This window comes from Microcebus murinus, chromosome 14 (genome assembly GCF_040939455.1).
Source record: "Microcebus murinus isolate Inina chromosome 14, M.murinus_Inina_mat1.0, whole genome shotgun sequence".
NCBI lineage: Eukaryota > Metazoa > Chordata > Mammalia > Primates > Cheirogaleidae > Microcebus > Microcebus murinus.
In genome coordinates this window covers 18,558,510-18,570,177 of record NC_134117.1, presented here as the reverse complement: position 1 = coordinate 18,570,177, position 11,668 = coordinate 18,558,510, and the positions used below count along the sequence as shown (strand labels likewise).

General features: G+C 45.9%; 1 protein-coding gene across 2 annotated transcripts in view; it reads right to left on the bottom strand.

The window, feature by feature from the left end:
• Positions 1 to 3,483: 3,483 nt before the first annotated feature.
• XPNPEP1 (X-prolyl aminopeptidase 1) overlaps positions 3,484 to 11,668 on the bottom strand; it is a 53,700-nt gene continuing 45,515 nt past the window's right edge. For both annotated transcript variants that reach the window (XM_012770905.2, XM_076009798.1), the window contains 5 exons: positions 11,049 to 11,118; positions 9,992 to 10,165; positions 9,202 to 9,278; positions 7,922 to 8,020; positions 3,484 to 4,023 (listed from right to left, as the gene is read on the bottom strand). In XM_012770905.2, the coding sequence (XP_012626359.1) occupies positions 3,895 to 4,023; positions 7,922 to 8,020; positions 9,202 to 9,278; positions 9,992 to 10,165; positions 11,049 to 11,118 (549 nt within the window). In that variant the 3' untranslated portion in view covers positions 3,484 to 3,894. The remainder of the gene's footprint in view (positions 4,024 to 7,921; positions 8,021 to 9,201; positions 9,279 to 9,991; positions 10,166 to 11,048; positions 11,119 to 11,668) is intronic.

Sequence of the window (11,668 nt, the reverse complement as noted above, 5' to 3'; positions counted from 1 at the left end):
CGTGTTTCACCAGAGGGTGAACAAGCTTCCCAGAAGTCAGCCCCTGCGGTGTGCACGGCAGGGGCCCACATCTCTCCCTCCGCTTCCTTGAATCCTCACTACCTTGTACATAAAACTTCACCAGGGAATAAAGTGAGTCAGACAAGGAAACAAAATCAGCTTCCCTGGAGTTATTCTGTAAATTTAGCATCATGCCCATTTTCCTACCCAACATTTTTTTTTAACATTTATTTAAAAGTGAGGAAGAGTGATTTTTTTTTAATCTACATTTTTATCTCCCCATCTTCCTCCTGAGCTGGCACATTTGAGTTTTATTCTGGTCCTCAATCTTTATGGGGCCATCTTGCCTAGTTTACCTCTCTTGGACTTAATGCCAAGACGATGCAGGTCCGGGCAGGAAGCTCCGGGCACCGGCACCTGTTAACTTTCCTTCCCAGGCTCAAGCCAATTAAATCAAACTTTGCTCTGAGGCGGCCTGGGGAAGTAACAGGCTTACCAGCCTGATGAGCAAACAGCGGAGCTGCTGTCACACTTGAGTTATGGTCTGTTTAAACTCCAAATCAACTGCGATTCACCACTCCCATTTCCTGAGAAGGGGAAGCCTTTGGGATATCAAAGAAGATGACAGGCTGAGTCCTAAGGGGGATCATCCAGCTTCCAGAGGGATGACAGAGGAGAAACATGATTAATACATTCTATCATCTGGGGAGAAATTTCTCTTTCCAGTCCCATCTTACGGTACATTAGAAATATGAGCAAGTATGGACAAAAAGCATTTAAGAATTGATCTTTGGTGCATCCAAATACATCCTATTATCGGGAGGTGCACATCTATGCTTCCTGACCGCCTTAGAAATATAACCTGAGAAGCAAGAGTGTATATTGCTTCCTCCCACACAGCAAGTTGGAATCAATGATCCTTGAGAGAAAAAAGGGGAAGAGAATAAAAACAAAAACAAATGTTGGCTAGTTGGTTTTCAGGCACTCTGTCAATTTAGGTTTACCTTACCTGCAACGTTTTCTTAGCTTCCACCTCAGTTCTGAATGGCAAATGCAGATTGGCTCATTTCACCTTCTGCTCCCCTCAGGTGGAGAAAGTTGATGGACACTGACGACCATGCTTTGGTGAATGGCCAAGACACTTATATTTATTTTTCAAAGCCATTCAAATTAAAGATATGGTTTAAGATTTAACAAGAGGATTCTGGGAAGGTGGCAGAGTAGAAAGCACCAGGAATCCGTCTCCCCCAACCTAGACAACAAGTACATTGGCAGAATCTGCCTGATGTGCTACTTTGGAAGGCTTGCAACTTCCAGGGGAAATTTTGGATGGTAAATTGAGGTTAATTTCAGTCAATTTTAGCTCTCAGCACAGTAGCAGCTACCCATCCTCCACCTGACCCCTTGGCAGGCAGTCGTGCACATATTCCTGGAGCAACCTTTACACAGCTTGCAAAAGCTGTAATGGGCAAAGGGGACCTTGCCCTTCAAATATCAGGGACCTGTGCTCTGGTCACTGATTGTCGCTTATCACAGAAATGCAGACAAAGAGGTGGGCAGCCATTCTTGCACATCTCCCCATTGTTGGAAGCCCCTCCGTCCCCTTCATCTAAAGTGACTTCCAGGGGATTTGAAGGGCTAGTGCCCTTTTTCCTCCCTTCACTTTTCTCTTTTTCCCTTGTTGGGAGCCCAACATTAACCACTAGGACATTCAAAAACAACTGCACACACAGGAAAAATTAGAAAGTGACTTTGCACATGTCCAGAAAAAGGCTCAGGCTCAGAGAAGACCTGAAGTTTACATCTCAGGCTGATCCTTGGCACAGAGACCACCTACAGCAACAAGAAATAATAACAACAACAATAATAACAGTAAGAAAAACAGCAAACTCTAGGGAAGGGAGAGAATCTGATATCCAGAGTTACCATCTTATTAGATTCAAATGTCTAATTTTCAACAAAAACTCACAAGGCATACAAAGAAACAGGAAAGTATGGCCCATTCAAAGGAAAAAATTAATCAACAGAAATTAACCCTGAAAAAGCCCTGGTGACAGATCTACTAGACAAGGACTTTAAAACAACTTTCTTAAAGACGCTAAAAGAACTAAAGAAGCCACCTCACCTGGCCTAAAAAGGATGTAACGAGACTAGACTGGGCACAGTGGGCTCATGCCTGTAATCCTAGCACTTTGGAAGGCCAAGAGGAGGATTGCTTGAGGCCAAGAGTATGAGACCAACCTGAGCAAAAGTGAGACTGTGTCTCTAAAAAAAAACAGAAAAAATAGCTGGATATGGTAGTGCATGCCTCTCGTCCAGCTACTTGGGAGGCTGAGGCAGGATGATTGAGTCCAGGAATATGAGGTTGTAGTGAGCTATGATGACAACACTGCACCCTAGCCAGGGAAACAGAGCAAGAACCTGTCTCAAAAAAATAATAAATATTTAATGAGACTACCTTTAAAAAGGATATAGCCATACAATGGAATAGTTTAGTCATTAAAATAATTAGATCTATATGTATATATACATATATCAATATGGAAAAATAACTCAGATATAGTGCCAAGTTACAAAGCAAATTGTATGTGAACAAAATGATCTGTTTTTAAATGTGATGTATATGTTCATGTGTACATATATATTCTTTTATACATACACAAATACTCCTTCAATATTTTCCTGAATCTTCAATACAAAGAAAGAAGTCAGCAAATATATATAGCAGATAATACTAGTTATATCTAAGGAGTATGTCTTAGGTTGGGTTCCTAAAGTAGATCTTAAAACAAGGATTTGTATCTAAATGGTTTATTGGGGATGGTACCAGGAAACACTGATGGCAGAGAGGGGAAGTGGGACATGGGCAAGAAAGAAAATAAAGGGTGTGTAATTGAACAAGTGGGGAACTGGGGCTCAATCCCACTGGGAAACCCCAGAAGACATACAAGAGATACCTCAGATATCCCAGCCTAGCAATGAGGAAGTCTATTTGCCCATCTCCAACCATGATGATCTGAGGTCATGGGGACATTAATGCTCCCACCCCCTGGGGCTTGCCCCACATGTACAAGTCAAAAGAAAGCCTGCAGATTGGGAGTCACAGACACTTGTCACAGGATGCAGTCTAGAAATAATGCAACAATGAGAGCTGTGGCAATATGAGTGAGATACCTGAGGCATCTACCATGGGGTAGACTATGGGAAACTGTCATTGTTGACACTATAATTTTTATTGTTTTTTGTATATCAGTAACACACTTTAAAATGTGAGGAAAAAAACTGAGATAAAAATACTAGCCAAAATATTAGGTTTTCTAGAGAAAAGAAATAAAAGCTTACAATGAAGCCAGAAAATGTACCAGGAGGCCAGAGGTCTCTTCTCAAAGAGGGCCTCCCACCTAGCAGATGTCTGTCGCAGAAGCCAGCAGCTCTGGCATGCCAGGGGACAGCACCGTGAGGAAATAGACCGCTGAGACAAAGCACAGTTTTGACATTTTTATTCACTGATCATAAATATAGTCTCATGAACGTCAAGGTGATCATGAAGGATGTACTAGCACCTGGAACATGACCGTCATGGAGCACTCATCATTTTACCATCACTGGCCAAAGAACTCGGGGCGTCTCCCTCTCAATCAAGTGTACAGCTTTGTGGGGACCTTCCATCTGGTGCAGCAATTTTATTCTTGGCTCTTTCTCAACAATTAAAAAAATCATAAAAGACTGTTTGCAAGAAAATATCAAAGAGGATAGAAGATTTTCCATTCTTCTTAAAAGTCTAAAGTAAAAAGGGGAAGTAGGGAAAGGAGAGGAAAGGGGAGAGATGTCAGGGGTCTGCCACGTTTCTTCCTTTCCCCAGAGCATTTTGCAGTAACAAAATCCAGGGAGGTATTAATGCTGTTTGGAGATGGGCTCCGTCTCTCTGATGAGCCACTCAAGAGCTTCCTGTCGGCCCTGTTTCTGCAGTTCCTTCCCAATCACGTCCCTGCAGGTCAGGTGGTAATTGTTGAGCCAGTCGCACTGCAGGGGGAGAAGGACAGACACTATCACCATCACACCTTTACCAAAGGCTACACAGACCAACGGCAAGGCCCCCACTGCTGAGATCACAAGCTCAGAGTAAAGGGGAACAGAACACTTTTTCCCTGCTCATAGACAAGTGATTTCCTTGTGTTCTGTTTCCCTGGAAATAGAGGGACCAGGCTACATTGCTTATGGTGAAAATGCTCTGGAGCAGTTTACTCTCAGAGACAGCAGTCTCCAACCAATAGCTCCTGCATACATCTGTGTGGCTTCATTCCCTTCCTTACACATGAGACATCCTGGGGACATAGTGATGGGGGAAGGGCACCAGAATAGCCCCTGGACTCTGCGAAGACTCCTACTGAGACACACACCTGATACTGTCCTGCCAGTGTGCTGAGCTACAGATCCTCTACCCGCTGACAAAGCTGAATAAACTAGGATCAGCCAAGCCCATGTGGGTCTCATGACTGTGGCTGTCTAGATGAACCCAAAGCCTTTGGTGGTCAAAGACTGTGGTGCTGCAGAATGGGGTTGGGAATAAGCTCGACTTTCAGAGCCTCATCTCAGTGTGCCAAACAGCAGGAGACAAAACAGAGGTTAAAAGGAAGGAGGTGTTGGCAGAACTTGGTTCCTTGGGTAGAGGGAAAGGGGAAAGCTGATCCACTAGACCTGATGGCGAAAGCTCAGTGCCAGGTAAAAGAATGAATTCTCCTCCTTGTTTGGGGTGGGGAGAGATGAAGGCTGGAGTGAAGCAAGTTGTAGCAAGAGGACAACAAGGCACTTTCTTCATTGTCCACAGGGTAGCTGTAGCGAGGCTGATGAGCTTGAACTGCCATTGATGTGGTTGTCATAAATGAGCCAAATGCCATTCAGGGAGGCAGAGGTGTTACAAAAGCAGTGACTCCAGGGACTATGGTCCAGCCAAGTACCAAAGCCCAGCTGGGGCTCAGGATGGACACACAAGCCCACGGGGACTGTGAGCGGGCAGCTGGGGTGGTGCTGCCAACTGCCTTTGACCTAGCTAGGGTTCCAGTCCCTCCTGATAAGAGCCTAGTAGCTCCTGCTGGGAGTTCTGGGAGTTGGGGGAGTGATGGGGAGTAGGGAGGCAGAGGGTGTCAAATGGTGAGTTGCTCTGTGTCCATAGCAAGCCCACAGGGCTGTGAAGCAGCCTCCTGTCCTGTCCACAGCAGTTCAACAGCAAAGGAGAAAGTAGCATCTTGGTGCCACCTTGGGCTACAGGGAAACTCCCAAGGCCCTCCTGGTAGGGAGGACGGAGAAGGGAGGAGTTGGGGCACAGCCTCAGCAGGGCCTGAGCAACACCCCCAGGCCCCACAGTCTGCCGCTGCCCCAGTTCACAGCTGACTGAGATCCTTTGCTGCCATCTGGTGACAAATGATGGGAATGCAGACTAAAAGCAAAAACTCCCTCACGTGACAACAAAAGATAGGCTAGATGGTAAAGGGCAATGACCAGGTTTTTTAAAAGCCCAATGGACAGGGCCAGGTGCAGTGGCTCATGCCAGTAATCCAAGCACTCTGGGAGGCCGAGGCGGGTGGATCGCTCAAGGTCGGGAATTCAAAATCAGCCTGAGCCTGAGAGCGAGACCCCATGTCTACTGAAAATAGAAAGAAATTAATTGGTCAACTAAAAATATATAGAAAAAATTAGCCGGCCATGGTGGCGCATGCCTGTAGTCCCAGCTACTTGGGAGGCTGAGGCAAGAGGATCGCCTGAGCCCAGGAGTTTGAGGTTGTTGTGAGCTAGGCTGATGCCACAGCACTCTAGCTAGGGCAACAGAGTGAGACTCTGTATCAAAAAAAAAAAAAAGGAAAAAAAAAAAGCCCAATGGACAAAACCTTGATGTTGGGTATCACTGTGCGTTCAAACAGAATGAAATCCCAGACTTATTAAGTGGTACATAGGAAAGGGACCTTTTGCTAAAAAGGTAATATCTTTAAATAAGTCAAAGAGATAAGAAATGATACTATACTGTACTTGGAATGTTAAATACTGTCATCTACTGTTATCTGTGGAAATTTGCTTATGATCTCCAGGATAGGAAGATATTATCTGCCCTGTAAATGGTAACTGCCCAAAGGAATAGTTCCATGACTTGGGTGTGCAAAGCATAGCAATGAACCCCTGGATAAGACAGCTCCCACCGGTCTAGGTCCAATGTCATGGAGGTAGACTGAGTCACAGGTTAATAAAACTCTTTCTCCTTCAAGGGAAAATGGTCTTGCTTAATATTCCTCATACACTATTTCCCTGGATAAAGCAGAATGTCGTGGGAGAAATGCTTCCTGATTTGCATATTTTATGTGGACAGGAAGGACTGAATGACCCAGAATTACTTGGTAGGAAGCCAGCCTTGGGCTTCCAAGATCATGAAGTTACTTATTACAGGAGAGTCCCTTGCTAAGAGATCCTGGAAGCTGTGCCCAAGGGCCATTACAAGAAACATTCGGAGAGGGCTTCCAAGCAGGGTGGCTCCCACACCCATCTGTGATCTCGTTTCCTTTCACTTACAGGAGCATCACTTACAGGGCTGAAGAAGAGCCCCTGAACTTTGGGAAGGACTCTTCTTGCTGAAGAGACACACCTGACACTGTGAGGACAGGCTGTGTTTCCTGTTCTGTATCCATCTACAAGCTGTGTAAGCCAGCAACAGCAGGGTCCATCGGGGTCCCGAGAGTGGGAATGTCGGGCTGAACCAAGGGCACTGATGGTCAAGCAGAGGCACCGTGAGGAAGAAAGCTAAGTGGACGGGATGACCTTCCTCTGCCACCACCTGGGAAAAGCAGAGGCAGCTTCTATCTGGAAGAATCCCATCCCACGGCTCCTGTAGAAGGGAAGCTCCCGGACGCTCATAGGCCTTTTCCTTTACTGTCAAGAACAAGACCCAGGCAGACCCCCCTGAAGATATGCCCCTGCCTCAAGAGGCACTCAAAGTCCCCTGGGATGAGGCCAGCGGCTGCCTCAGGTAACAAACCTTCTCCTTGCTAGAGCAGCCCACCATGCTTATCCTGCCTTCAGCTTCCACCAGTCATTTGCTTTTTGCTGGGACTTCTGAGCCCTGCTTTGCTCTGGAATTTGTGTCCTGGCTTTCAGCTTCCAAGTTTGAGAACTGCTTTTTCTGCCCAGTGCTAACTGTTCCTGCCCCATTTTTGACCCTTGTTTCTGCTCTGACGTTGTTCATCTACCTGATCCCTCAAGCCTTATTCCAGGTCCTAGGTCTGCCACCGGACCTGGCCTCATGAGCCCAGGGTCTGAAGGGGTTTCACCTGAAGGGGTTTCACGACCTAAAACCCTCTGAGCTTCATAAGTGAGCACTGTTGTGCCCCAGGCTTGGTGAAGGCCCCAGAGAAACCATAGCAGTGACAGAGAAGGACTGGTATCACCTTTCTCCTCCTCTGTATGAAAACTGGACATACTACTGTATGTAGATACAATATGTATTGTACTATTGTAGATTTTGCTTATTTCCTTAATGTTTCGCCCAACACAAAAAATCAGTCTGATATATGCACTGGCCAAGAGGCCTCACCATCCCTCTGGCTTTCTATAGGGCAGACACAGGGGCCCATGTTTGCTAAGCACAGCTCAGTGCAGCTATGAAGGAAGAGCACAGCTATCTCCTCCCAAAAAGTAATGCCACACTAGTCCCACCCACAAAGCCCTACAGCCCCACAATGGCTGGAGGGAGCAAGACTATCTCCACCTGGAGACCCAATAAATAAAGAAAAATCTCCTATAGTCCTCAGGAGACCTAGGACTTACAGACTCCGTTGGATTAGACCTAGTCTAAATTAATAAGCAAGAATGGATTAGAGAACTTACGGCAGCTCTCCACCCCTACTAACACTTCTGCCCCTCAAGATGTCCCCATTACCTCTTTGTCTGTAAGAGAATCCACATCTATCATTTTGGTCTGAATCGGAACCAAAGTTAGAGGTTCAAAGGTGAGGCTTCCCCGGTTGTTGAAATTATACTGTGGGAGGAGAAAGGAAACAGAAGCTTTTACTAATCCCAACCATGATGAACCACCACGTGGTCATTACACCAGACACGGCCACCCCTCCGAGCCGAGTGTAACCGGGAGGTGAGAAGAGGTGGGCTGGTCACCATTTTTAACGGTACACAGGGAACATGATGAACACAGCTGATGCCACTTTCCGAGAAGTCCTCCACTGGGCAAACCACAGCCTGCGCCATCAGGAAAAGCCAAACAAAGGATGCTGAGGAGCTCCCAGCAGCAGGTCCAAGGCTAACACCTACTATGATAGAGGGGAGGCAGGGGCAGGGTGTGGGGGTGTCTGGGCTCAGGGGCATCTCTGGTTTTGATTCTCAAGACTCTGATGGGGTGTAAGTTCCCAAAATTAATTTTTTTTAACAGTCAACTGTGTGGCCTGCCTTTACCCAGTCAGGCACATCAGGTGTTAACACTGAGGCATACAAAAGCATTCTGGGTCTCTGTTCATGGCAGGGCCTTTGGGACTGAAATGGGAGGCCACATCCAAGAACAGTGACTTCCACATGGAAGAGAGCAGATTCCCACAGTCAACCTCCTTGTAGACTTAGGAAGCGACTTCCCTCCAACTGTTCATTTCCATAATCACCAATGGAGGAGGAGCAAATGGGTCTTTTAGGTAACGCCTAGCACCTGCAACCTCTTGGTGACACTGATGGGGGAGCAGGTGAAACACCTGTCTTATATTGCCTGAGAGGCCAAGCCATAGTTTAACTCAGGGTTCATGAACTTTAGCTGATAAAAATCACCCAAGAAGTGTGATAAAATGACAGCTTCCAGGCCGCTGCCCTGGAGATTTTGATTCAAAGTCTGGGAGGGACCTGGGAACTGACACCTTGACCAAGGAACCCCTAGCTAGGGAGACTTCATGACAATAAGCCACCTCTAATAAACTCAGAACCCCAAATCATGTCAAGCAGGGGACAGCCTGAGGCGCCATGAATTCCAGTTCTGTGTTCCTGTTCATTAAGGATTTTCTTTCTGGCTTTGCAGGGAGGCAAGTGGTTTCCAGTTAAGTCCCTACATCAGGAGAAGGAGGCTCCATGCTGGTCCCAGTATGGTACATTCTTGGCTTTAAAGACATAAGTCTTCATCTTCCCACAATGAAGACTAGGGAATTTCTTTAATAAATAAACACTCACCTTGGTTTTCATGGGAACCACCAGAACAACATTCTCAATGCGAATTCCAAAATTCCCATCTTCATAATACCCTGGCTCTAAAACAAACCAAACCCCAAAATGAGAAGCAGCCCACAATGATGTCCACAGGGAAGAGAAGCTTTCACTCCTGGGATGACCAACCCCCCCCCCCAAAGAAGAATAAAACAGGTGAAGGCCCCACTCTACCCTGGTGTAAGAGCCCCGAGATGTCACTTTCTCCCCCTTGGCCACTTTTTTATAGGTACTTGAGGTACAGAACAGGCTGTGGTTCCTGAAAACTGGCTACCAGGTAAGGAGTACAATAACAAGGGATCCACCAAATAAAGCATGGTGCATGTCCATAAGACACAATCATGCAGGCATTAAAATATATTCATAAATATTTGGCAATGACACAAGAAAAGGCAATATATTAAGAAAGCAGAATACAGACAATATGTCCAGTATGACATTTGACTAAAAATAAGGTATCTATACATAAAAATACCAAAAGCTAACACAGCAAAATATTGTCATGTTTCCCCTGGGTAGTTAGATTGCACATAATTTTCATTTTCTTTTTATACTGTTCCATAATTTTGTTTTTTCTAAAATGAATGTGTATCACTTCTATAATCAGAAAAGTTTGTTGTTGTTGTTAATTCAAGGTGACAGGAAGGGAAAATTATTGCCAATTTACTTTAAAATAATTTTAAAAAATAAGACACAACAAAGAGCTTCTAAAACGGCTAAGGGATCCACACGTGCCCTCTATGTGAAGGACACCTACCGTCAGTGACAATCATGCCTGCCTCCAAGGGCTCGTCAGAGAATGTTTTATAACTGATGCCACAAGGACCCTCATGGACATTTAAGAAAGACCCAACACCATGTCCTGTTCCGTGCAGGTAATCCAGGCCAGAATCCCATAAAGCTGAACGTGCAAAGGAGTCGAGAAGGTGGCCTGAAAGACACATAAAAACCACTTGATGATATTTGTACAGCACTTTAAAGATTAGATTTATTATGTTTGGCTCCAGAACACGAAACAGAAGCCAACAGGTAAAAGTTACTGGACAGTTCATATTTCAGCCCAGCACAAGGAAGAACTTTCTAACAATCAGAGCTCCTGAGGAGCTGGTCAGAGCTCAGTCTGAAGCTAGACAGTCACCTGTCTAGGCTTCTGGTAAGGGGGTGGACACCTACAGCAGATAAAGGCTGGGTTCAATGACATGGATGCTCTCTTCTATGGGACCCTAAGGTTTCAGAATTACCAAGATGAGATTCTAACCATTCTGCAAGCAGGAAAGCATGACAGAGGAGGAAACACAGGCTCAGGGAGATGAGTGCATCTAACCAGATTCTAGGTCCGGGTCTTGTCAACTCCCAGTCCAATGCCCCACCCGCCAGTCCTCAAGCAAAGAAATATGTATCTAAAGTCCAGGATCCCAGTAAAATAAATCCCAAGAATCCTGAAAAGAGTCACTGGCCCGGCACTCAAGGGCAGACAAGAAGCTGCATCAGCTGCTCAGCCCCTGAGGCCTTCATACCCAGTTTGTCCTCTCCTGGGAGCTGCCTGCAATGTCATTCAATACCATGAGTGGTCAGGAGAGAGGTGCACAGCGGACACCGGGACCATCCCAAGCCTCAGCTCCTGGAAGCCCTCTGGGCTCGGCAATGGGTCCAGGAGATCCATCGATGCAGCACCCCCACCCACCCTGGCTGGGCCTGAGCTGGGACGGGGACTACACAACAAGAGGAAGAACATGTTCTTCCACTCAAACTTTGACATGTTTGATTCTTGAACGAGAAAAAGAGCCTACCATATAACAGAAGGAACCACCTACCTTTGGTTCCAGTCGGGAAAACGGCTGCGCTCACAGCTATATGGCCTTTGAGGACATATGTGAAGCATTCCTGCCAAAGAAAACCCAGGGGGCACGATGCAGAATGAAGACAGACGTTTCCATCCTGTAGTTTTCTGATAGTTCAGAAAACCTTGCCTGTTAAAGTTTTTAGCAATACCACAGAGAAAACCAGAGTAAAAAGAAAAAAAAATCTGGTGGGAAAAAAACAGCCTTACCATGGGACCAATGTTCCAGAAAATCTTGAAATTAAATTTAGTACAAGAACACTGTCAAGAGAGCTGATCCCACGGAACTTTACCTTATAACAAACATTCTGACAAATGCTATGTCATGGAGCCTTAGAAAAACTGGAAAAGCAATAAAGTACTGGAAACCCCAATTCACGCTGCCTGAGCTCGTCCTGTCTGTATTAAGCACTGTACATTTAATCCCACACGTCATGAGGGAGCGCTATCATAATCCTCACTCTACACGGACTCAGTAGTGTGCCCAGATCACACAGTCCCTAAGTGGCAGCATCCAGCCTCAGCATCTGCGCTCCTTACCACCATGCTATCCTCAGGGGTTGTCCCCACTGCTCAGACAGGGAAAATGCTGCT